The following is a 27,703-nucleotide window of genomic DNA, read 5'->3' on the forward strand; positions in this document are numbered from 1 at the left end:
GGTAACTCCCCCTTCTATATGTTGGGCCTTGAAGAGGCGTAGCTCCTCTCTCTACATGTTTTATATGTTACTAACTCCATGTCTTAAACACTACATCAGGTGGCCTGGCTCCACCACGTGAACTAAAACACATAATTACATATTTTTGCATCTGTATGCATAAAACATTGATTTAACTTTGTATAGATTCTGACGTAGCATAGCATTCATTCTATAATTCATTCATGTTTTTGTATCCAGATCACCAAAGCGTATCCATGTTGCAGGATAAAAACACTTTGAAGCAGCACAGAAGAGCTTCTGTATTGTTGGATGGCAGAAACACTACACCTGTTCAGGTGGAATTAACATTCCACCAGCTTTGTTTTGCCAGCTCTACTGGGAATTCCTGAAATGGCCAAGACTGGTCTTACATTGTGTGCGTGCTGTTGTGCTCTGAAATGCACCACTGCATGCTATGTTTTTGTCTGCAATGATTTAAAAAAAATGTAAACGTAAATGAATATGAATTGTAAGAACAGAATATATTTAGCATAAATTTGTACTTTTACTATACACTGTTTAATTCAGTCTTGTCAGTTAACATGCTCCATGTGTGCTCCACCTCTCTCTTTTGTTATTTAGATTATTAGGGTATAGAGACATTATTCTTTTAAGAACACAAATGGAATGGTGCACATATTGTCATATCCATCTTTCAGGAAAAGTAGCTTCTGTCATCTCCCTGATTTTCTGTGTTGTTTGTGATAAATGTAAAGACTATAAATATTCCATAGTCTCCGTTGAGGTTCATACCTTTCTGTGATACACAGAACAGATTGTTACCTTTTTTTGTAATTCTTCACCTGTCATCAAATGCTATGGCTCATGATGGCAATCAGATAATCACAAGACTGACAGAAAATGATTTTGTAAGCCACGGGACACATGCAGCTTTTTTTCTCACCGCTGTTCTGCTGTAACAGGACGCCTGAGTTTCAAATTTTATAGAAGCTCCTGTAAAACAAATCGGAATCCCTGAAAAAATTATCTGGGATAAAAAGAAATGGACGGTTCGCCCAGGACTAAATTTCACAGACGTCGGTAAAAATTCGGAATCTACCTAATCATTTGTCAGCGATAGTGATATCTGGTAGAGATATTATGGTCGTCTTGCACATTGTATTCAATTACCAGGAAAGAAATGTGAGTGGGAGGGAGCTGGGTTCATGGCCAAGCTCATGAAACTCCAGCACATGAAACTCTCAGCCTTGGGCTGATTAGTGTCAGATACAGTCTTCCCAGGGTGCAGTGCAGGGGAAACCCTTTCAAGATAAACAAGCTGGGCTTTATTCTACACTGTTTTGGCATGCTTTTGGATAAGTGCCTTGAGAAGAAAGTTATATGACACGGGGAGATAGGATACTGGAAGATAAAACAGATATATGACACTGGGAGATAGGACACGGGGAGATAGGACACAGATATATGAAGCAGGGATATTGTACTTTATAGGAGGGAACTGAAGTTACAAATCCCACAAATCCTTCCCACTTTTACACAAAAAGCACTGAATGACTTTTTTTAAGAACATTACTAAAGTTGGATCGTCCAAATATTGAAAAATGAAAATAGAAATAGAAAAAATATTTATTACAGTTTGTACCAACAGTGTATTTGGTTGCTGTTTCTTTAAATAATTAAAACACAGAAATAAGTTCAAAACAGATTTGTGCCATTTACACTCAGACAGTCTATAGTTGTATTTGGTACTGTCTAATGCCAATTTTATATTTTGTTTCTATGTTGCGTTATTGTTTAACATGAATCTTCAAGCATGCTTTAAAAGATGCAACTTCAAGGCTGTGTTTAAAAACCTGGTTTCTACAACGCTTCAATGTTTGTTTTAATACCAAGCAATTGGGTGGCATTGAGTTTCTTGTTTTAATAACATCACTGATATAGACAGCACTTAGATTAAATCTGCCCCTTGTATTGAAGAAATATAACAGCATTATAAAAAGGTAATTACAATATTTTATTCACAGTTTTCAGAAATAATAAATTATTATTATTATTATTATTTATTATTATTATTATTATTATTTATTATTATTATTATTAAGTTCCCAATTACACCACTCAACAAAAGCAATTACCTGATGAAAATAAAAACCATTGATAAAATTTACAAACCTAGAACCAAAACAACCAAGTAATGTAATGAAAGGACACTTGAAAAGGTTTTGTTTCCTATTTGGGGACCCATTTATAAAACAAAGTAATGGGAGATTTTTTTAAGGACTGTTTTTGAAATGCCTCTTAGTTTAAACAGTTATTTAAGAACACAGAACAAACATTTTCAAACTTCTAAAAGTGTCAAAAATCAGGCAGCTAGTTGGTTAAGTGACAGAATCCATTGCAGGGTGAAATGATCAAGCAAGTGTAACAAGATCACATACAACCATTTACATTTACATCTTCACAATGAGTGTATCATGATCACAACACACATGCTGCAGACACAAATCCCAAGCAGTGTAACGGACCAGTCACCTATACTAGGGTGTCTTTGTAGAGGAGTCTGAATGACTTGACTCCAAATCATGCTTATCCACCAGATCCTTTCGTCTGCTTCTTGAATGCCAGGATTCGGAGATTCAGCTTCCTGGGTTGTCTGATTATCAGCAACATAGCTGGAAGAGACAGCAATCTGTGGTCTAACTGGCATATCTGCAAACAGTAAGCAGAACACAAACAGATATTATAAAAATTATAAAAAGTAAATACTTTCAATACAGAAGTGGGGACAGTATTGCTTCATAAGCAATATGCATATTCACAACAGATTTAACAAGCATGCAAACATGATGTAAAGGCTTGCAACACTAATGCAATCTGTTAAAAACAATTGAACATGTTAATACATATTAATGCAGGTCCTCTTCCAGTTTAAGTAGCCACTAAACCCATACCTTCACAGGCTACAGTATGCCTTGCTGGTCTGACTACTGGTAACAACTAATGATATCACGCAAACCTTGACTAATTAAATTAATTCAAAAAATGTGTCATATCCTTAAGGTTACTCGTACTCTGCAACAGGTTCTCACTCAACACATGTAAAAAAATAAATGAAAACAAAATGCTTTATGGTAAAAGACTGATGGTTGACGTCTATGTTTTTAGAAATGTTCAAACTGATATCTACTGTTTATGTCTTACCTTTCCTCACTTGGAGCACTAGCCCTGCAATCAAGTGTTGTTAAAAATGCTTAACACAACTTGTACTATTAGTGCTATTTCCCTTTTTGGTTTTAGATGTCACTTGAGTACAGATCACAGTTCAATGTCCAGTACAGTATTGCTGGTACTTTACTGTCCTTATCTGACAGAAGCTTGCCTGGACTTCTAGTTCTGAGGTACACATATCCTGACAGTAAAGCCCAGGTTCTGGGATGTAATAGCTATATAGCTATTTACATTCAGAACACTGAAACTGTAGCACAACAATGAAACATTGCTCACAAGTGGTGGAAAGTCTTCTGTGTGAATGATTCAAGTTCTGTGCAAGTGGCGTCAATAAGTTAAAAGGTCCCCCATTGCAATTGAATTACAATTCCAGTATGCAGACAATGATAGGCTCTCAGGATCCACTACTGTTTGAAGTATAAAACATGAAAGCAAATCTTACTCACTTGCTGTTTCATGGTTGATCTGGTGTACACACAAAGTAGTTAAAGCTGTAATAAAAACTGTCCCAACAATGTATACCTGCAAAACAAATTTAAACAAATGAGCACAACAGAAGCAGACTTCCATTCAAAAACATGAAGCATGCTTACTACAGAAGATTGAATTGGGTCATTCATTACTGATCATTCAAAAACATGAAGCATGCTTACCACAGAAGATTTAATTGGGTCATTCATTACTGATCATTCTAAAACAGGAAGCATGCTTACTACAGAAGATTGGATTGGGTCATTCATTACTGATCATTCTAAAACAGGAAGCATGCTTACTACAGAAGATTGGATTGGGTCATTCATTACTGATCATTCTAAAACAGGAAGCATGCTTACCACAGAAGATTGGATTGGGTCATTCATTACTGATCATTCTAAAACAGGAAGCATGCTTACCACAGAAGATTGGATTGGGTCATTCATTACTGATCATTCTAAAACAGGAAGCATGCTTACCACAGAAGATTGGATTGGGTCATTCATTACTGATCATTCTAAAACAGGAAGCATGCTTACCACAGAAGACTGAATTGGGTCATTCATTACTGATCATTCAAAAACATGAAGCATGCTTACCACAGAAGATTGAATTGGGTCATTCAATATTGTTTTCCAAATGATTTGAAGTTGGACACGAAACCAAGCTAAAGAACATGGAGATATGAGCTCCTCTGGATCATCATATTTGCATCTAAAACAACAAATAAATCAAAGAATAAATGTACACTTACACTGGTGGTTCTGGGTTCACCGGTCAAGGAATAGAAAGACTGGATGTGGGGCTTTTTGTTCACTTTTATCCCATTCACTTATATGCAGTTATTAAATATCTTGGTATCCCCGATTAGCTGATTGTCTCTTTAATGAATATGTGAATGATTTTAATGATCAAGCTATCCCACCAGTGCAGTGGTACCCCAAAATGGACTACTGTTGGGGCTTTTAACACCCTCAAAAAAAAAAAAGAAAGAACGAAAATGATGTAACAACACCGACTCCTTAAATCTGGAGACAATGTACATGCATGTTATAAATGTCTAATTAAATATGAGGAAACTACAGTACTCTCTACTGTATGTTTTTATTTGGTATTCTGGTAGTGTGTGTTTTACCATAAAGGTGAAGTATACAAAAGATGCGCATTATGCAAGGCTTGTAGCCAAGACAGTCACGGTAGACACAGCTGTAGTGTCATGAAGAGACAGGTCACCATTGCAATGGTATGTGGAGTACCATGCTGCTTCCTTTGTATGACCAATCAGAACTCAAAACCCATGTATAGAGCTGATGCACACTCTGATCAGTCAAGCACCTTTGAAAAAAAAAGGTCTACAGAAAGTAAAATCACAAATAGATGGACCTAAGATATGGTACCTAAGAACGTGAGTGCGTTGATATTAGTTCCTTCTTAGGATAATTATACAACTGGAGGTTTGTACAATCAAACACATTTTACCTTTCATAAAGCTTCAGTGCAACAGTGAGACTGTCAGACCACACTGCTCTGTCAATTTTTAGGTGTTTTAATATCCTTTTCGGGATGGAATGGCCCTCTTCAACTAATGAGGCCAAGTTAAAAAACGCCTGGGGAAAAAAATTGGCAGTGAAATGGTTCATTTCTGCAGGACATCACCAGTAACGATACTTTATTCAGAGAATCATAGAATACAGCTGTACAGAGAAAGGGTTAATTTTTACTGGACAGTAATTAAACCTAACTAAGAAAACCAAAATATACAGCTGTCAGCCAAACATAAAATAGCCTAAAGTATATGGTCTATATACAGCAGTCACATGACCTCAATGTGGTTATATGCAAATAAGAAGTAACCTTCTCAAACGTCTCTGAGATATGAGGCTTTGGTACTGTGACAATGATAGCCTTGTAAATAACACATTTGAAAATGAACTGTACAAAGCCCTAAGATAACAAGAGAAGTGCTAATCAGAGTCTGTGAAACCAAAGATGTAACTCACCTGTGAATCATTTGCTGAAGCAGCATTCGCATACATGGCAATGGATAATTTAATATTGCGTGAACGGTTTTTGAGTCCATAGTAAAAATAGTCTCCCATTTTCAGATAAGCTGTCAAAGAAACACCATTGTTAATTCTGTAGATGGAAAGAGATTGCTATAAACCCACACACACACAGTACATCTCCTGAGTATCTGAAGGACAGAAAGCACACATACCCCGATTGGGAGGGAAGTGCTGATTTACTAAGCGATTGTAGTATCTCCATTCACAGTCATCAGTGGTGAAATAGCTCTGTCCGAGTTCCTGTAAAACAGCATTCTGGTGAGGCTAAAATTGACCTGTAATCTGGCCTCTGAGCCCAACAAGAATGTACCATAATCCATCTCTTTTTAAAGGGTAATGTTACTGATTCAATTTTCTGACTACAGTTTTTACAAATCAGTACACAAACCATAGAACCATATTTCTACAGTCCAGATTTTGACCAGGGTTTCTCATCAAATGAAATATTGCAAACTCTGAAATTCAGAAAGGAGTCAAGACTTACTGGCCACTCTTCACACATATAGGCAATGTTTGACTGTGCTACCTCCAACCCAGTTTCTGCAGCCACAAGATAATGCAAAAAGGCTTCATTCCTGGGGACATTAACACATGCAAGGTATTACTACCAAGTACGAAAGGGTGATCAAAGGGTGATTAAACAGTGTCTTCTGTTTTGATGTTAATGTCTGCAGCAAGCACACATGTTTGGGATCTTATTAAGGAAACTGCCTGCAACAAATAAACGGTTTGTGTTGTTTACATGCCTATGTGTAAGAGTATACTGTAGGATAGTGTCTATATGACAAGTTACTCTGTCCTAGTGTTGCATCACCCTATAGAATTATCTAATTTTGCTTCATAAAAATCGAATGAAAAATGCTGAATAATGTTACGTTAACATATTGAATTGCATACAGCTTTGTAGTTTTCTATATACTTAACGAAAAATGTGACATTTCAAAATCTAACATGAAATACTGTACTATTATTTTGGCTTCCGGTAGACCTTTGATATCATTGTGTAGTTTCTTTAATTCCGATGTTAAATAAAATATCTAAATTATTTCCATATGTTTTTTTTTTTGTTTGTTTTTTAAATCAATGTCTCAATCCTAAAATTCTAGCTGATGCTGTGTCCATGCTGTATACTGGTACTGTATTTTAGTATAATTAGTAGAAAACTTCCATCTAAATAAGTATTGTGATATTCTTTCCATGAAATATAAGGCAATTATATTTTTTATTTATACCATGCAAAATAACTGTTTAGGATTTGACTGTGCATGATCATGTTTTTACTGTGCTATTCTACACTTTACTATGTTTTTACTGTGATATTTTACACTGCTATGCTTTTACCGTGCTATTCTACTACTATGCTTTTACTGTGCTATTCTACACACTGTTATGCTTTTAATGTGCTATTCTACACTGCTATACTTTTACTGTGCTATTCTGTACTTTGCTATGCCTTTACTGTGCTGTTCTACACTGCTATGCTTTTATTGTGCTATTCTACACTTTGATATGTTTTTACTGTGCTGTTCTACACTGCTATGCTTTTATTGTGCTATTCTACACTTTGATATGTTTTTACTGTGCTGTTCTACACTGCTATGCTTTTACTGTGCTATTCTACACTGCTATGCTTTTACTGTGCTATTCCACAATTTGCTATGCTTTTACTGTGCTATTCTACAATTTGCTATGCTTTTACTGTGCTATTCTACACTGCTATGCTTTTACTGTGCTGTTCTACACTGCTGTGCTTTTACTGTGCTATTCTACACTGCTATGCTTTTACTGTGCTGTTCTACACTGCTATGCTTTTACTGTGCTATTCTACACTGCTATGCTTTTACTGTGCTATTCTACACTGCTATGCTTTTACTGTGCTATTCCACAATTTGCTATGTTTTTACTGTGCTATTCTACAATTTGCTATGCTTTTACTGTGCTATTCTACACTGCTATGCTTTTACTGTGCTGTTCTACACTGCTGTGCTTTTACTGTGCTATTCTACACTGCTATGCTTTTACTGTGCTGTTCTACACTGCTATGCTTTTACTGTGCTATTCTACACTGCTATGCTTTTACTGTGCTATTCTGCACTGCTATGCTTTTACTGTGCTATTCTACACTGCTTATGCTTTTACTGTGCTATTCTGCACTGCTATGCGTTTACTGTGCTATTCTACATGTTGCTATGTTTTTACCTTGGTATACCATAGTAAATGGTAACAGTTTTAATAAAAAACTAATATAAGATCTTGTGTTCTTGTTTTGTTTTAAAGAGCTCACCTGTTACAGCTCTGCTCTCTGTACCATTCAATCAAGAGGAATGTGTCTAGCAATAAGAGAAGTTGTATTCTGTGCTTACCATGATCTTTCCATATACGCATCTAGAGCCTTTTTCACAACGTACCCTAAATTACCATTTTGTTCGGATATCTCTTTAGCCATTCTGCAAGGAAGAAAATATATTGTAGTCGTATACTGATTTAGACACAAAAAACATAGAATGTGCATCTTGTTTCTGGTAATTAGTAAAATGAATGTAAATGAATACGTGGAAAGATAAGCCACATTGAAAGTTCTTACTTGGCTGCTGTTTCTGGATCCCTGGGAACAGTGCTCAGTTGTCCTGTAGCATAGAATTGAGAGCACTCAATGACTGCATCAAAATGTCCATCTACAGCTGCTTTCAAGAAGAGCTCAAAAGCTGCAGTCTGAGAAGGGAGAAAACGCAAAAGGGCCGTGAACTTTAGTCCCCACTCACATCATGATACTGTACTTTGATAATGGGTTTGAAGATCTTTTCAGCTGATACTGTACTTTGATAATGGGTTTGAAGATCTTTTCAGCTGATACTGTACTTTGATAATGGGTTTGAAGATCTTTCAGCTGATACTGTACTTTGATAATGGGTTTGAAGATCTTTCAGCTGCTACTGTACTTTGATAATGGGTTTGAAGATCTTTTCAGCTGATACTGTACTTTGATAATGGGTTTGAAGGTCTTTTCAGCTCATACTGTACTTTGATAATGGGTTTGAAGGTCTTTTCAGCTGATACTGTACTTTGATAATGGGTTTGAAGATCTTTCAGCTGATACTGTACTTTGATAATGGGTTTAAAGATCTTTTCAGCTGATACTGTACTTTAATGGGTTTGAAGATCTTTTCAGCTGATACTGTACTTTGATAATGGGTTTGAAGATCTTTCAGCTGATACTGTACTTTGATAATGGGTTTAAAGATCTTTTCAGCTGATACTGTACTTTGATAATGGGTTTGAAGATCTTTTCAGCTGATACTGTACTTTGATAATGGGTTTGAAGATCTTTTCAGCTGATACTGTACTTTGATAATGGGTTTAAAGATCTTTTCAGCTGATACTGTACTTTAATGGGTTTGAAGATCTTTTCAGCTGATACTGTACTTTGATAATAGGTTTAAAGATCTTTTCAGCTGATACTGTACTTTGATAATGGGTTTGAAGATCTTTCAGCTGATCTTGTACTTTGATAATGGGTTTAAAGATCTTTTCAGCTGATACTGTACTTTAATGGGTTTGAAGATCTTTTCAGCTGATACTGCACTTTGATAATGGGTTTGAAGATCTTTTCAGCTGATACTGTACTTTGATAATGGGTTTGAAGATCTTTCAGCTGATACTGTACTTTGATAATGGGTTTGAAGATCTTTCAGCTGCTACTGTACTTTGATAATGGGTTTGAAGATCTTTTCAGCTGATACTGTACTTTGATAATGGGTTTGAAGGTCTTTTCAGCTGATACTGTACTTTGATAATGGGTTTGAAGATCTTTTCAGCTGATACTGTACTTTGATAATGGGTTTGAAGATCTTTCAGCTGATACTGTACTTTGATAATGGGTTTAAAGATCTTTTCAGCTGATACTGTACTTTAATGGGTTTGAAGATCTTTTCAGCTGATACTGTACTTTGATAATGGGTTTGAAGATCTTTTCAGCTGATACTGTACTTTGATAATGGGTTTGAAGATCTTTTCAGCTGATACTGTACTTTGATGATGGGTTTGAAGATCTTTCAGCTGCTACTGTACTTTGATAATGGGTTTAAAGATCTTTTCAGCTGATACTGTACTTTGATAATGGGTTTAAAGATCTTTTCAGCTGATACTGTACTTTAATGGGTTTGAAGATCTTTTCAGCTGATACTGTACTTTGATAATAGGTTTAAAGATCTTTTCAGCTGATACTGTACTTTGATAATGGGTTTGAAGATCTTTCAGCTGATCTTGTACTTTGATAATGGGTTTGAAGGTCTTTTCAGCTGATACTGTACTTTGATAATGGGTTTGAAGATCTTTCAGCTGCTACTGTACTTTGATAATGGGTTTGAAGATCTTTCAGCAGCTACTGTACTTTGATAATGGGTTTGAAGATCTTTCAGCTGATACTGTACTTTGATAATGGGTTTGAAGATCTTTCAGCTGATCCTGTACTTTGATAATGGGTTTGAAGGTCTTTTCAGCTGATCCTGTACTTTGATAATGGGTTTGAAGATCTTTCAGCTGCTACTTTACTTTGATAATGGGTTTGAAGATCTTTCAGCTGCTACTGTACTTTGATAATGGGTTTAAAGATCTTTTCAGCTGATACTGTACTTTGATAATGGGTTTGAAGATCTTTCAGCTGCTACTGTACTTTGATAATGGGTTTGAAGATCTTTCAGCTGCTACTGTACTTTGATAATGGGTTTGAAGATCTTTTCAGCTGATACTGTACTTTGATAATGGGTTTGAAGATCTTTCAGCTGATCCTGTACTTTGATAATGGGTTTGAAGGTCTTTTCAGCTGATCCTGTTTTGATAATGGGTTTGAAGATCTTTCAGCTGCTACTTTACTTTGATAATGGGTTTGAAGATCTTTCAGCTGCTACTTTACTTTGATAATGGGTTTGAAGATCTTTCAGCTGCTACTGTACTTTGATAATGGGTTTGAAGATCTTTTCAGCTGATACTGTACTTTGATAATGGGTTTGAAGATCTTTCAGCTGATCCTGTACTTTGATAATGGGTTTGAAGGTCTTTTCAGCTGATCCTGTACTTTGATAATGGGTTTGAAGATCTTTCAGCTGCTACTTTACTTTGATAATGGGTTTGAAGATCTTTCAGCTGCTACTGTACTTTGATAATGGGTTTAAAGATCTTTTCAGCTGATACTGTACTTTGATAATGGGTTTAAAGATCTTTTCAGCTGATACTGTACTTTTAATGGGTTTGAAGATCTTTTCAGCTGATACTGTACTTTGATAATGGGTTTGAAGATCTTTCAGCTGATCCTGTACTTTGATAATGGGCTTGAAGATCTTTTCAGCTGATACTGTATTGTAAAACATATGTTTTTACAATTAAAATACATTAATGGTGTTACTATAAACTATTTTATTTATCCTGTGTCAAAAATAAACCATTCATCTTGGCTCTTAATTAATAACCTGTATTAGTAAATATATTTGTATTTTAAGCAATATAACCGATCATTCTAAGTGTGTTTACCACCAGCTGAAGAAAGTACTTTATTTATTTTACACAATACATTTTTTTCTAACAAACTGTTGCACTAGGTTGTTTTGTGCAAATTACAGATGTTAATAATAGAATAATTCATACTGTGATAAATACTGTGCAACTTTAGGGTTCTTTTACATTTTTAAAATTCTGATTGTTTTAAAAAAATACATGAAATTGCTCTGCCTTTTTTCAGCTTTTTGGTGTAGTAAAATAAGAAATGTGAAAGTTCGTTGTGTGAAAGGAAGTGTTTGACAGCGCCTGCACTGCCACCTCATACACAGTCATTACAACGGCTTGGTGTGCAGGACTGGAGATCTCTTTAAAATGGTGGTGGGAACACAAAGGGCCTTGTGCAGGGCTAGTCGTTTTAAAACATTTTATATTTAAAAAAATAAAAAAACTGGGGAAGTTTCCCCATCCTCCCGCCCTCTCAGTGGGCCTGGCTTGCAGAGATCCATCAGCAGTGTTTTATCCAGACCAAGTAAACATTGCAGTCTAGAACAGTGATTTTCAACACCAGCCATCGGAACCCCAGTGTCTTCTGGTTTTCATTCCAACCATATTTTCAATTACTTTACTAAGCCCTTAATTGGATTAATAATTAACTTAAGAACTTTTTAATTGCTCTCAGCTCCTAAAAAGTTGCAGATTTCAAAGTTACTTATAACATGGTATAGTTAAGTTGAAATCTACAACTGTTTAAGAGCTGAAAACAATTAAAAAGGCCTAATTAAAGTAAATGATTAGTTCAATTAAGGGTTTAGTTGAGTAATTCAGAGATCAGTTAGAATGAAAACCAGAAGACACAGTGGGGTCCAGGGTTAAGAACCGCTGCTGTAGAGTATCGAATAAAAAGCACAACCGCGTAGGTGTTATTCAGTGATGACTATAGAAGGCATTCAGAAATAGAAACGCAATCATCTTCTACCCCTACAATCAAAGCATAAACCACCAACATATAATTAACCAAAAATAAAAGTATGGAACTAAACTAAGTTTAGATTAGACAGGAATAGTACCCCCCCCCCCATCCCCCACCAAACAAAGTACCACTGCAGCAACCCTTTGTCTGGCCTCACCTGATTCTGCTCCGACTTTCCAGGGTACTGTCCATTCAGATAAAATATTCCCAAATTAAAGAACGCAGCACTACTTTCATTTTGTGCTGCTTGTTCAAAGTATTTTGTTGCTGTGACCAGGTCTGCCTTGAATGTGTGATAGTACCATCCCAGCCCATTGAGGGCTTGAACCGATCCCTGTAAAAGAAGGTGTTTTGTCTATTAATGCAAAAATGTATTTTTTATAGTATCTACAGTATAAACTTGTGAGCAACAGCCCATCCTCCTTGTCGGTCACTGATGAAATATTCACTAAGCTGAAGGAATAGAAAAAGATATAGTTTGATATTTATGAAACTCTTAAACCAGACTAATGTTGGTTTCTTTAGCACAAGTAATTCTAAAGAGATTTAGAATCTGGAGGCCTGTCAGTCTCTATACACATACATATCTCCATTGGGAAAACACATTTCTTGCAATATATTGCTTTGTTTTACATATTTCAATCAGACCAGGTAGCTTCTGTTAAAAAATAAATTAAAAAAAAATAAACAAACACATTCATGGGTCATAATCAAGAGGAATATTACATCAGATTGAATGGTAGATATGCAGATTTCTTTGCACCACGTTATAACAGTTCTTTTATATAACAGCTTTTAAAAGCTTACCATTGCAGCTGCTTTTTTCATAAGTTGTAATGCAAATGTCTTGTTCTTTTTTACTCCTTGACCCTAAGCAATAGAAGACACAAGTTATATATGATGATACAGTTGAAGAGTTTTCCAGCTTGACTTGTTGAAATGCAACGTTGTAGAACTTATTTTCCTGCAAATTATAGTTGTGCAGAAAATGCAAATCCAGTGCTGTATGTGCTTTTTTGTTTGTTTGCAACTGCTTCCTGGAACTTTGTAGGTGTTTTTGCCGTGATCAAAGAAGTATATAAGATCTTGTAGGGAATGTTTCTCACCAAAAGCATTTTATTACACAGAAAGCAGAAGTCTAACAGCATCACAGTACAATGAACTCAAAGTACTAGGTAGCCATCAACAGCACTGAAGATCACATAAAACAGCAGTATTAATACATACTACTTTATACATATTCATACTTCATTAACCAATCAAGGACTGCCACCACCCCATCCTTAACCAATAAGCACACACCGATTATCATACATGTCTTCCTTATTCTATGTAACTAAACTAAATCCAATCTGATCGATGAAAAACCCACAGAACCGATTACAACCACCTTCTGCCTCAAGCATGCACACAGCTCTGCACGTAGTAGTTTTCCACTGCTACCTGCTACTCCTAATATTCCTACAACCTACTTAAAGTATATACTGTATTTGCATATTTGCAGATTTACATTTTAATTAGCTTCCACTTTCTACAAAAAATCTTAATATACAATTTTCATAAATTGTAATACTGTGCTTACATCATTGATGCGAATATAATGACAAAATACGAGGAGCAGGAGGAGGACAGGTTACTGGTGCACATAGGAGGCTCTCAGCAGGGCTAGATGGGAGGGATGATGCAAGGATTTTTGCTGCCCTTGCCAAAAAAAATGTTGCTGCCATCCCTTTTCACTCTTTTAAAATTACACATATAGATCAATGTATAAACAAATTATTGTACACCAGATTGTGTTCTTTAATTTTTTTTTTTTTTTACATGGTTGCAAAACTAAATACAACTATATACAATCGTCACTGGTTACAAATGGCAGTGACATCTACTGTCAGCTCTACAATGGCAATATTTATGATCAATGGATTCTACCCCCATCATGACCTTTGTACAGTACCGTACTGCGTTCCTTAACTACTATAAAAGTGGTATCTAACGTGTAGGGTAGTGATCACATAATCATTTTCTGATTTTTCTATTTTAAATAATTAACAAATCTTTACCGATGTTTTATGAAAATGCTTAAATAGCAACAACTGCTCTAATTTCAGTGCCTGGGCACCGGTGAAGCGATCTCTTTTCCTTGTTGTGTCAAGGCAATAAGCAGCTGTGCGGAAAGCAACTATTTTTTACTGCACCTTCAAGCAGTGTTGCCAATTTAGTGAATTTCTCACCAAATCTAGTGACTTTAAGGGCTGACTTGGTGAGATTTGTTGTCAAAAGCAACTAGCTACAAATCTAGCGATCTCCAGGACAGCCATCAGAGAATTTCAGAGATATAAAATCAGTAAAACATTTTGATTATCCAGTATCAGCAACATCCTTTTATAAGAATCATTGTCAGGGTAATCAAATGAAATCCAACAATGCCCCGCCCCATTTGAATACGCAAGGAACTTCAATGCGTCCTTTGCTTAGCAGCAGGCTCAACAACCAGAAGCCTGTTCCCAGGGGAGAGGAGATTTTGCGTGACACCACACCGGCATGGTGACACCCCAGCATTCCCGCACTTGTAGATTTAGGACTACACCGCTGCTCTGTTCCGTAACATCAGGAATAGGTTTTGCTGAACAAGAAACAGTGATCTAAGATGTTGAACATTTTACGATTAAAGTAATGTGTAAAAGTATAAAATGTAATTATGAACCATTTTTGCCGCCCTAGGCAGCCCTCTGTTCTGCCTATATGGTTACGCTGGCCCTGTGCATGGGGCCCTCTGTTCCACTGCGCTGGAGTGACACCTTCAGTGAGAGTGGAAAATCCAGGCCATGGATCAGCATGAGCCTAAAGCTATGGCCAAACATTCAGCATCAGCTAAAATATTAGAATTGAGACATCATAAAAATAAAAATGAACTATATGAACATAATGTAGATCTTTTATTTACCGCTGTGTAATCAAAGACACTAAGAAATGAGATCGCAGAGTCTACCGGAAGCCAAATTAGTATTTCATGTTAGATTTCAAAATGTCGCATTTTTCAAAGCGACATTTTGAAATCCGTTTTTCTTTTTGCATTTGCTTTTGTAATTTCTAAATATTGTATATATAAAATCCGTGGTCTGGTCATGAACCAAAAATAAATTGTACTTTTCTTAACTTTAATATATGGAAAGACTAGTGTTTCAAACATATATTAACTAAAAATAAAGTCTTCATGAACTTATACAAACATGCACATACCGTACAATGCGCACAGTCACTGTGTTTTCCAATGAGCCTGCACAGAGGTTGACAGAGTCGAACCGCACTCAGTGCGAGTTTGATGTCTCAAGGTCCAGAAAGAGACGACGGTGATATTCACCGATACATTTTCACATGGGTGTGGTCAAATTCGAAAATAGTTTTCTGGAAAAGATTTCTATTTATTTTCAAAAATATTTTTTAAAAAGTGCAGGAACTCCATTCCGGTGCGTTCCGCCAGGACTTGAGCACTGCTGTTCGTAAAGAATTGCACATTGTTTTCTACTGGTTTCAATAATTATTGTGGCAAGCTGTGGGGAACTCTATGAGTGATGAACATGCCAGTCTGGCTGAGGACGTGAGTGCCGATTACTGTTTATTGCCTATTGCTGTTGTTTACTTACGGTTTATTTGCTTATTTATGATTATCAAATCCTCTTTTTTTAAAGTATTTATTTGATTACACTATGTAACACAATTTTTGTTCCTGGGTAGTAAGTGTTATTTCCTAATTGCTTATGCCTCAAACGTATAGAAAATGGCTATTATTCCCCACAGACTTTGTTTTTGTGACCAGGACAGTGATATTTCAAAATATCACTATTTCCAATGGGAAAACGGGCAAATGTGTGTCTTTTCGTTCACATAAAGTCAGAAAAAAACAACATATGAATCCAAATGAACATGTATTTATACTAAAGTAATACAAAGATGACTACAAAAGATTTAGAAGCGAGTAGTTTTTCGAGATTTACAATTACTGTATTTATCTATTTTTGGAACATAATTTATTATTTTCTTATTTTATACACCCTGTGTTTCGGTTAGCGTTATTAATTATTGCCTTTTGCAGTGCAGCTTGACAACCCTATTACAGTATACACCCACCCCTCGTTTTATCACCCCTCACTACTGCGGATTCAGAGATTACCCTCCGCAGTACGAATTAAAACGAGGGAGTGGTTGTACAGTATTTGTTAGCCTATTTGTTTTTCTATGGGTCTCTCGATATATAGCGGATTTATATTGGTCCCCGACACCTGCGATATATCGAGTGGGTGGTGTAGTTTTAAAACTATACTTGTTTTGTTGTTTTTATTTTAAAGCAAGCTTCTTATTTGAAGATAGTGCTTTTATCACTATTGCTGTTTTTTTTTTTACATTAAAGTAACAAAACATAACAACCTCTGACCCTTCTCTTCCCAGTTCCTGACCAAGTTTGTTACCATATTTACTGAAATTTCTATCACTTTGTAACGATCACTCTGCACAACTGAGAAGCAGTTGTACTGTCCTCCCTAAGGAGATACTACCGGCCCAATACCTATAACTAAATAAGAAAGCAAGAGTGACAGACAGCAAAAGCAGGGACGTCAGAGGTGTCAATTTCATGAACAAACGGTTTATTGTTGTAAACTATAATGTAATAAATGAAATACAATGCCAACAACTTATTGCAGATAACAGTTTGTTAAGTGGAAGGTACAGGTGAGTAAGAAAGTGAAGTGAATTAAACAAACATCCAAACAAACTAACACTAAAGCGAAATGAATGCGGTGTCTGGTGGGCCTCCAATAAACCATTACAAAGACAGTCTTGATTGCAAAGGATGATTTAGGGAGCAAGTGAATTGCTTCAGCTTTGCATGCTTTTTAATCTAGTATCGTAAATGATATTTTAATGTGATTGCCGACTGTTCACGGAATGAATGCAAGGTGCTATCTGGCACTGTTGGAAACTGAGACCAAGTTTTGAGGATAAATGTTGGGACACAGGGACAGCTGATGAGAAAAGGGCACAGTACCAGTCTCACCGTGTACCTTTACATACAGTATGTGCTTCTGTCATGAAATAGAGCAGCTTACCTTGAATAAAATAATAGCCAGATCATACATGGCCTGCGGATCTTCCATTTTGAGAGCGCTCCTGGCATACCACTGAGCAGCTGCAGTCACATTCTTTGACACACCATGCTGGCCCCAAAACAGCATTCTGGCCAATGTTTTCTAAAAGAAAATGCATGTTTAAAGACATGACTGAACACGGTCTGGCTGAACTATTGGGCATCCAGTTTGGAGGATGCCAGAGAGGGTTGCTAAACCTGCAGGCTGCGAGAATGAAAAACAAGCAGGAAAAATCAAAGGATGCATGTACAGCTGTGGCAAAAGTGTTAGCCTCACCTAGACAAGATTGAGACTCATTAAAAAAATGAAAAAGATCAGGAGGGATGTTTGCTAAAGTTAGCGTTATGGCGTCTCTGAGATGATCAAACTCTGTGTTGTTGTGAAACCGGAAGTCGGACATCTTGGGGAGGGTACGTGGCTGCAGTGCTGCTAAACAACTCCATTGTGATCAGCTGGGGGCCACGCAGCGACTGGATTAAGCGGAGGCACCAGGCTGATTACGGGGTAATGATGCGCCGGAGCGCTCTGTGTTTGTTTTAGTTTCATTGCAGAGGATTGACAGGGGAGCTGCAGCTATACAGCCAGCAAGAGGACCTGTCACCTGCACAGCACAGCACAGCACCACACCACAGCCTGGTGTTGAGAGCACAGCTTTTCCTGCACGGGGGGATCAAGGTGGCACAGCTGTGCCGGATTAATTATTGTGTTTTTTGTTTGGAGACTGTTGTCTTTTTCTTTCCCCGATGTCATTGTTGGTAGCAGGGGTGACTACTATTTTGACTGATGGCTTTTTTAAAATAATAAAGCTTTTTTTCTGAACTATGTGTGGACAGTCCCTTTCTGCACTTTACCACACACATCCTGACAACTCTAGAGGGTGCTGCAACACTTTTGGCTGCAGCTGTTCAGTAGAAGGGAAATATTAGAAGTAGGTTTCATATTTTAGAAATGAGACATTAGACAGCAGACATTTCTGGCCTCAAATTATGTCTGTGCTCATTGGTTCCAACTATCAATGCCCATCACACATTTAATACCACTTACATGAAAATGGTCACATTCAATCACATAATAATAATAATAATAATAATAATAATAATATAATAATAATAATAATAATAATACTTGTGAATTCAAGTCTCCTCTTTTTGCTTGAAGATTTAGAAACTGATAGAGGTCACCGTTCTCGTTTGTATGAAATTTCAGGGCTGTTTCATCTGTTAGCCGAACTGATTCAACATAAGCCTGTTTGAGTGAGAGAGAAAACAAGACCAAACTTATTTTAGTCTTCTTGTATTAAATTTGAAAATGGTATTTTCCAGATACATGGTGTAACAAGCTTTGGATACCCTGAATGGTAGTAATCTCAGCCAAAAGTAGTAAGAGGTAGATCTTGTGTGGGTCGTGAGAGCATCAGGTGAAATACTGAATAACTGAATACTTTCAATACTGAAAATGAGACCCTTGTCTTTACACAGGGACCAAGCCAATGTGCTATAAAAGAGCACCCAAGTCACACAGGCGCGATGTTTCTGCAGCTGTTTGTGAGTACAGGGGGACTGTACTTCCAAGGGATCTTCTGTCTGCTGTTAAAAGTGACCAGGCGTACATTACTGGTACTGTAACGTTAAAGCAATTCATATATTCTCTTACCTGTGCTTCCCCTACTTCCCATCGATCTTGCAAAGTCTGCTTTCCAATATTGATATAGTAACTGTATGACAGGTCATAATCTAGAGGATAACCATCAATGCCTTCGATATGTTTGTAACCAAGATGCATTAGAGCCAGACTCTCATCTCCTTGAGCACCAACCAAACCATAAACATGTCCCTAGTAAATAAATAAATCAAAACATAAATAAAAACGAATAAAACAAATCCTAACATTTGCAATAGGGGGTGGGTGAAACAAACATGATTTGCTTAAGCATTTATAAAAATCTATTGTATTGCAGTCGAAGCGTTGCAAATAAAGGCTTAAACATGTGTCTTACAACCGAAATTACACGAGTCAAGATGTCAGTCTCTTCTGGGCAATAGATGGGTTACTTAGTAAGAGGAAGAAATGTAAATGCGACTGAAAGAAATGGGACAGATATACATCATGCATAACTTCTGTACTTGTCAGTCACCTTTACCTGTTCTTCTCTGTTTAGCATTGTTTTTTTTATTTGTTTTTTTAAATAAAACGATGAAGGAATTTATAACAAGCATTTCACATTGGTAAAGAGTTAGGTGATCATCACAACTATAAACTACAGAGCCCTGGTGGACAGATCAGGGCAAGGTTATGCTATTCATTTACAATGTACAGTAGAATTAATTGAAAGAAGTATTGTATTTCTGTGTTATTGAAGAACTTTTTTTTAATGAATGGGAACTCACAGAACACAAGATATTATTTTTGTTCACAAAAACTATTTTTCTAGTGCCACATTTCAGTGAACATGTTTTACCTGTAGATAATTGACTGGAACCCCCAAACCAGTTTCATACATGACAGCCAGGTAATAGGAGGCTCTGTGATAGCCACAGCAGCTGGAAATCTGTAAAGACGAGACTAGGGAGCCGAGGACATGGTCACCCTCCCAGTCTGATAATCTTTCAGATACCATTTCAAAAACCTTCTTTCCAAATTCAAGGGTCACTTCAGAACCCTGTGAACCTAAGAGTTAAGAGTGAAAACATTAGCACCATGCTCCTCCTTGCTCCTTACTAGGCACAACACCAATAAAAGCACTCTTTGTGGTTTTCATTCATACCCTACACTCAAACTTTTAAAAAGAAAAGTGCCAAATAACAAAAACCACCAACAGCTTTGATGAGGACTGTGAGCATTAAATTACTGAACAAAGTTTGCACTTTGTTTTGTTTGGTACTTTTTTAAAGCCTCTATAGAGGTGTTTTAATACAAATGTTATCATAGGTTTAATGAGTGCCTTAAATATCAATGTAGCGTTGACCTGCACTTAAATAAATTACTTTTTATAAAATTGGTTGGAATACAACCTAACTGATCACACACCAAAGTGTCAACAGACCACACAATTACACAAGAACAGTGGGTGTCTTTATGTTATACAGCAGGCTACAGTGGTTCTAAATCTACCCACAAAAACATTCCCTGATGCAACATTAATCGCACAAATGAGTTCTGTTCTACATTTTGGTCACAATCAATGCACCTGAACCACTGGGTATTACAAAAGCAAAATACCTGTTAGCAAGTCTGGCCCCATCATCTGAAGAAGATCAAACAGTCTTTGATATTTTCTTTGTTTTTCATGTGTCCAGGGAAGTCCGTCACACACAGACTGTTCACCATATGTGTTCTTTAAATGTACATAATATGATTTACATGTGTCTAAAATGATACGAAAACCATTTAAATGTTAGCTCTTGCTCAATCAGATATAACTAGGCTTGCTCCCTAATAAATCACTCACTTTTTAGAAAAACATTTATTTTCGAACCGACATGAGGTCTTTATTGAAACAACATCTGTTAATTGTGCAATGTATATCTTGATTATGTAGCACAGCATTTAACAAGGCCTGGTTTAGTCATTACTAGTGCCCATTCCATGTGCTGTTCAAAGTACCAGAGTAGACCTCTGAAAGGTTTCAATCCATATACACAACAGCCTAAACACTGAATGCGGTGCGCAAGCTCGAAGAACAATGGGGCAGATATTCAAAGATGTGGCAAATGTTTGCATCTATTATGCTACACTGTTTGCGTTACAGATATTGTGCATTTTTACAGATTTTTAAAAATGAGTTTGTTACTATCACAACTCTCCAGAAATGAATGCATTTCAAACCAAATTGAACTTCTTCAAAATGTGATGCAAAGATTTTCAGTTTGTTCATTTTCATAAGTATCTGCCAAGTCGTCAAAGAAATATTTGACAATGAGGCAAACAAACACAGCAAGGTTTGAAACAATACAGTTAAAAGACATGCAGATAGATTATTCACCCGTGACAGAAAGACAATGACTCTTGGTAGTAAATCTCCCTCCCTCCCGTGAGTACTAAGTAAAGGGAACTTAGTACCCTGGACTGCTTGACCTGACACTTCATTCCGAGGGTTAAAAGGAAGTCGGTCATGTACAGAAGAGACGGAGCTTCGGTACACTAACTCATTGACTCGGAGGGCAAATGATGTGGCAGCCGCAGATTGGAGGAGCGGCTGCAATCATTAACCAAGTGGTCATGAGTGATGGTATAGAGAGGGGTTGAAGCAATGTTATCTGTTCCTTTGTTTTGGTTGTGTTATTGACCTGGAAGGACCTGTATTTGTGTGGTGAATGAGTGTTTGTTTGTTCTGTCTGTTGTTGAGTGTATTCACTAGATGGCTAACACGTTCCGGAGCTGTCGCCAAACACGGAAGAGCACTTCACTTGTACCACTGTAAAACTGTATTGCACCACAATCACTAATTCAAGCACTAACCAGACTTGTGTATGTGTTTTGTGTTTAATGTGGGGATACAAGAACGGGGCTATAATTTCAGGACCAGCTTGGGGGATTATAAATGTAAGTAATACACACTGCTGTATTACTCACCATCATTATTATTTCCTGTTTGTTTTGCCGTCAGGCACTGGACTTAAAAATAAATAAAACACACCTTTTCACTTGGATTACAATTGTCAGTCTGTTCTTTAATCACCTGCACCTGTACACTATTAACCACTTTGCCACAACCCCACGTCTACTTTTTTAAATGTCAGTGGACCAAATGAATATGTGACCTTTGGTAAGCATAGAGAGTTTCAATTTCTTACTGTTTTCTTGAACTGGTCTGTTTTGTTTAAGTATCTGCAGAAAGCCAGTGGTTATGCTTTTTACATCTTCACAGCTCTGATAGAGTGCATCCAGCTCTTCCACAGTTCTCTTTGGGGAAAGGGGATTAACAATCTAGAAAAAAGTGTGCAAATAAAACATATTATAGCATTATGATAAGCGATTACATTATTTAGGGGACAAAAGATTTAGTATCCTACAGAAGTTTTTTTCTCAACAACTGGTCCTCTGGGATATATTGTATATATTAGGGGTGCACCGATAATTGGTAGCCTGTCGGCATGGTACCGTTATGAGGAATTGCTATCGGCAGTTTTTGTTATTTTAGCCGATAATGTACACTGATATTCATACCTGAATTTTGTCCAGCACAGAATTTAATGTTTTGTCAGGCGCGCTTACTAATGACACAAGTCTAACACATGTGTTTTTTTTTTTAATTTACTGTCAATTTGTATTGTGCTTTAAATGTTATATTACATAAGAACATAAGAACATAAGAAAGTTTACAAACGAGAGGAGGCCATTCGGCCCATCTTGCTCGTTTGGTTGTTAGTAGCTTATTGATCCCAAAATCTCATCAAGCAGCTTCTTGAAGGATCCCAGGGTGTCAGCTTCAACAACATTACTGGGGAGTTGATTCCAGACCCTCACAATTCTCTGTGTAAAAAAGTGTCTCCTATTTTCTGTTCTGAATGCCCCTTTTTCTAAACTCCATTTGTGACCCCTGGTCCTTGTTTCTTTTTTCAGGCTGAAAAAGTCCCTTGGGTCGACACTGTCAATACCTTTTAGAATTTTGAATGGTTTTAAAGTTTTAAAACCATTCAAAATAAAGAATGAAAACTAAGCTACTACAGTACTCTACTACGCTACTACATGTATGCCTTCCTCCTGTTCACAGAGATTGTTGCTGTATTGGGGTTTCAACCAAGGAGCGTGTTGACGGAACAGAGACGCTGACAGAATGGGCTTTGTTTTGGATGCTTTTTCTTTGTAATCAGATTTACGATTGCTTTGTCCGCGCTTTCAGCTTTGCTCTATCAGCACCACTATCTCCCTGGTCTGTGTGGGATTGTTGGGGGGTAATTGTTGGAAGAGATCCTTGAAGGGGTGGGTTATTAAAGTGTTGTTTGTATTGCTGTATGGTGCTGTCGCTATTGTTTACACAGCAGCTGTTGCCTGCTGCCGACTTACTGCTGCTGGAGAATCCCAGTTAATATTAAGCATCAATTTAGCTAAGCTGCTGTAGAGTACTGTAGTAGCTTAGTTTTCATTCTTTATTTTGTTACACTAGAAGAAGCACAGATTGTTTCTATGCACTTTTTGTTGTTTAATTTATTTTATTGATCATTTGTGTTTTTGTTTCTTTTATTAAAAAGTAACTTTATTTTTATATAGCGCCTTTCACAGTGGACCACCATCACAAAGCACTTTACAGAGGTAGGCTGTGAACTGTGCATTATATGCAGAGTCACTTAAAATAGGACAACACTGGATTTTTGCTTATTTGCTTTTCTCCTCTTCTTATTTTTGTTATTGTTGTTCTGGGTTAGCACTGACAGTGGGAAGTAATCTGCTTAAGTAGTCCAAGCAGAGGTGATATTATAGTTGGTGTTACATCTGTCTCTCCTGGCATAGCATCGGCAGCATTGGGTTATAATTTCAGTTCGAGTCCTGTGTTTCTCATTGCACAGTGTCAGTGGGGGAGTCCTGTGTTTCTCATTGCACAGTGTCAGTGGGGGAGTCCTGTGTTTCTCATTGCACAGTGTCAGTGGGGGAGTCCTGTGTTTCTCATTGCACAGTGTCAGTGGGGGAGTCCTGTGTTTCTCATTGCACAGTGTCAGTGGGGGAGTCCTGTGTTTCTCATTGCACAGTGTCAGTGGGGGAGTCCTGTGTTTCTCATTGCACAGTGTCAGTGGGGGAGTCCTGTGTTTCTCATTGCACAGTGTCAGTGGGGGAGTCCTGTGTTTCTCCTTGCACAGTGTCAGTGGGGGAGTCCTGTGTTTCTCATTGCACAGTGTCAGTGGGGGAGTCCTGTGTTTCTCATTGCACAGTGTCAGTGGGGGAGTCCTGTGTTTCTCATTGCACAGTGTCAGTGGGGGAGTCCTGTGTTTCTCATTGCACAGTGTCAGTGGGGGAGTCCTGTGTTTCTCATTGCACAGTGTCAGTGGGGGAGTCCTGTGTTTCTCATTGCACAGTGTCAGTGGGGGAGTCCTGTGTTTCTCATTGCACAGTGTCAGTGGGGGAGTCCTGTGTTTCTCATTGCACAGTGTCAGTGGGGGAGTCCTGTGTTTCTCATTGCACAGTGTCAGTGGGGGAGTCCTGTGTTTCTCATTGCACAGTGTCAGTGGGGGAGTCCTGTGTTTCTCATTGCACAGTGTCAGTGGGGGGTCCTGTGTTTCTCATTGCACATTGCACAGTGTCAGTGGGGGAGTCCTGTGTTTCTCATTGCACAGTGTCAGTGGGGGAGTCCTGTATTTCTCATTGCACAATGTCAGTGGGAGAAGGTACTTCCAGTGCAGCCCCGGTGTTAATGTTTCATTTTATGGTGGGTTCTTCCTGGTCTTCTAGATTCAGTGGTGTGATTAACAACATAAATTTAGTGGAACGCAAGGCAAATTTGAGGACTATGGTTAAAGTATATAACATACATACGAGAAGCAAACCAGGTTGACCTTGCTTTAAGTAGTTTAGAGGGGGAAGCAAGGAGAGAAATTGTAATACCGCCAGAAGAGAAACAGAATACAGTACAGCCTGTTTTTTGGGATATTAGATTGTATGGGATAGGGTCCAGGCCTCTGTTCTTTGCTCTATGTGCTTTAATTGCAGGCAAGAATCCAAGGAAAGCATGCAAGAGTTTGCCCTACAGATCTAAGAGCTGTTCCAGGGGTTACGGAGACGAGACCCTCAAGGTATTCGAGATGAAGACTCATTGCTGAGGGACGATTTTGAGGATGGTATTGAGGCGGGAGCTGAAGACTAAGGTACTGCTTAATGAAGATTTGTCTTTTGCAGACTTGAGGAAAGAGGGGATGGTCCAGATAGAAGCAACAGGAGAACAAGAGTTGCTCATACACCAGAGCCTCGGCCTCCAGCTTTCCCAAGGGTGGACTTACAACAGATTAAGAGGGTCCTTCATAAGGAGCTGACTAATGAGGTGAGAGGGCAGATTGCAAGTCTTTCACAGGATTTATTAGTTGAACTTCAGATGGAACAAAGAAGGTGGGGACCAGGGAAGCCCCAGACCATAGAACGTGTTCCACTCATAGCTGCGAGTTTGGTTCCAGCCCCTGGTTTTTCTTTACTGGGTGTAGGACAGCCTTATCACGGCAGACAGCAGATGGACTGTTTTGATGTTCAGGGGAGACAGATTTCTCGCCAGTGTCAAAAGCTGGGCGTATTGAGCGTCACTGTAAAGTGAGTGCCCATCCCCAAGAACAGCCTTTAAACTTCTAAGACCCACCGTTGTGGTCCAGACGGTAGGGAAGGCTGAGTTGGGAACATCTAGAGAGATGCTTGTGGGAGAGCCCAGTAGTGGAGGTCGAGATGGATGGTGTTCCTGTTCCAGCCTTGTTGGATATTGGCTCCTAAGTCACTATGGTTTGTGAAAGGTTCTTTAAAATCAACAGTTTGGATAACAGGGAAGACTTCTTAAGGATCCATCAGCCTAGCTTTTCCTGTGCAGCTAATGGACTGCCTGTGTCATACCTGGGGTATGTAGAAGTTTAAATTAAAACTGGTGATGTAAAGATCCCCAACTGTGGTGTCATCATAGTAGAGGATCAATGTAACCCCAGAATGCCTGCTCTTTTGGAATTGAATGTGATCCGGGATTGGGTACTGTGGAACATGGTAGGCTTTCTATGCAGGTCCAAAATCTTGAGATGCCCCAGTGTGCCTATCCCATTACCAGAAGTTGGGAGAGGTGTTCCTTGTAGAACTGGGGGATGTGTTCCAAGAGGAGGATGCGAGTATGATGCCTACAGACAGCAGTGTTACTGTTTGTCTTCAACAGGTAGTGATGCCCGAGGTTCCTGTACCAGCCAGTCCTATTACAGCCATCGCCATTCCTTTGGGACTGACAGAGGAGGAAAAGTTACAGCTGTTATCGTGCCATCTTTTCTACTGGGGATGAGGACCATGGGAGGACTAGTACTGCGCAGCACAGGATACTGACTGGAAAGTCTCCGCCAGTTCTTGAGAGGTACCATCAAATTCCACCTAACTTGTATCGAGAGGTTTGCTCTCATTTACAAGGGATGTTGCAGGCAGGAGTGATTCGGGGAAGCCAAAGTCCATGGGCATCTCCAATTGTGCTAGCAAGAAAGATGGCACACTTCTCTTCTGCATAAACTACTGTAAGTTAAATTCAGTTACACACAAGGACGCGTACCCCCTCCTGCGTATAGAGGTAGCTCTTACCAGTCTGAAACAAACTGCCTGGTTTTCCACTTTAGATCTGGCCTGCGAATACTGGAAGGTGAAGGACGACTCACGGGACTGTGAAAAGACTGCTTTTACTACTCCAATAGGCTTGTACCAATTTGAATGCATGCCCTTTGGGCTGTGTAATGCCCCTACAATGTTCCAGCGGCTTATGGAAAGCTGCTCATTGTTTACTCATCTGACAAGGTCAAGACAGTGGATGGCTGGACAAGACCAGGTGCTGTTTGTTATTATTATTATTATACAATGTACTTCAAAATGACCTTTTGTATTTTTTGTTCCTCATGCTTAAGCTGCATTGGGTGCAGGTGTATTCGGTGCACTCTGAAGCAGGAATTGATTACTGTGCCATCTTATGTTAAGAAATTCAAGTTTAATCCAGAAACGCAAGATTTTTATGACATCTTTTTTTTTTTTTGATTAAGTGAACAGTTTAAGTTGTGCTGCATTTTTAAGTGTATGCTTAAAATAAGAATTTAACTAAACTTTTTTGCTGTATAGTACAATTAGAAGTTATAATACGCAATGTTTGACAGCAAGTGGCTATAAACATTAACGTCACCTTATATACTTTTTTGCTACAGAAGTATTTTTACTAGTACAAATGCAAAATGTCTGGTAGCAATTTGTACAAGTGTTTTACAACAATCTCACAGAAGAATACTATGATATTCTTTGTATTCATTTTCTAAAGTAAATGCAACAAGTAAATTACATTTGTTTATTTTTTAGCATTTATAACCTTAAAACAGTTTACATATAGACCCTATGTTTTGTTCTAGTAGTTTACCTGCACTGTCTATTATTATCGGTATCCTATCAGTGTCGGCCGATATGGGTAGATAACCATCAGCTAGTGGTATCGGCAAAGAAAATCTTTATTGTTGCAGTCCTACTGTATGTGTGTGTGTGTGTGTATATATAAAAAGCACATTTGCTGTGTGCATCTGAAATCATCTTGTTTCTTTCATTATCTGTTTTTTAAAAGACACTAATGCGATAGCAGTGCCACAATTCATTTATGGTTATGAGACGAGAGGCAAGTGCCCTTGAATAAATGGAAATAA

General features: G+C 37.9%; 1 protein-coding gene across 1 annotated transcript in view; it reads right to left on the minus strand.

Moving 5' to 3' along the window:
- Positions 1–2,088: 2,088 nt before the first annotated feature.
- Positions 2,089–27,703, minus strand: part of LOC121329063 (protein sel-1 homolog 3-like) — a 34,750-nt gene continuing 9,135 nt past the window's right edge. Inside the window, exons 8-24 of the mRNA XM_041274360.1 lie at positions 22,172–22,304; positions 20,598–20,744; positions 19,837–20,045; positions 19,032–19,211; positions 18,504–18,623; positions 17,340–17,480; positions 13,042–13,104; positions 12,392–12,568; positions 8,356–8,483; positions 8,135–8,218; positions 6,256–6,346; positions 5,924–6,011; positions 5,706–5,815; positions 5,185–5,312; positions 4,305–4,419; positions 3,678–3,753; positions 2,089–2,712 (exon numbers count right to left, since the gene is read on the minus strand). Of these exons, the coding sequence (XP_041130294.1) occupies positions 2,462–2,712; positions 3,678–3,753; positions 4,305–4,419; positions 5,185–5,312; positions 5,706–5,815; positions 5,924–6,011; positions 6,256–6,346; positions 8,135–8,218; positions 8,356–8,483; positions 12,392–12,568; positions 13,042–13,104; positions 17,340–17,480; positions 18,504–18,623; positions 19,032–19,211; positions 19,837–20,045; positions 20,598–20,744; positions 22,172–22,304 (2,241 nt within the window). The 3' untranslated portion in view covers positions 2,089–2,461. The remainder of the gene's footprint in view (positions 2,713–3,677; positions 3,754–4,304; positions 4,420–5,184; positions 5,313–5,705; positions 5,816–5,923; positions 6,012–6,255; positions 6,347–8,134; positions 8,219–8,355; positions 8,484–12,391; positions 12,569–13,041; positions 13,105–17,339; positions 17,481–18,503; positions 18,624–19,031; positions 19,212–19,836; positions 20,046–20,597; positions 20,745–22,171; positions 22,305–27,703) is intronic.

The sequence above is a fragment of the Polyodon spathula genome, chromosome 2 (assembly GCF_017654505.1).
Source record: "Polyodon spathula isolate WHYD16114869_AA chromosome 2, ASM1765450v1, whole genome shotgun sequence".
NCBI lineage: Eukaryota > Metazoa > Chordata > Actinopteri > Acipenseriformes > Polyodontidae > Polyodon > Polyodon spathula.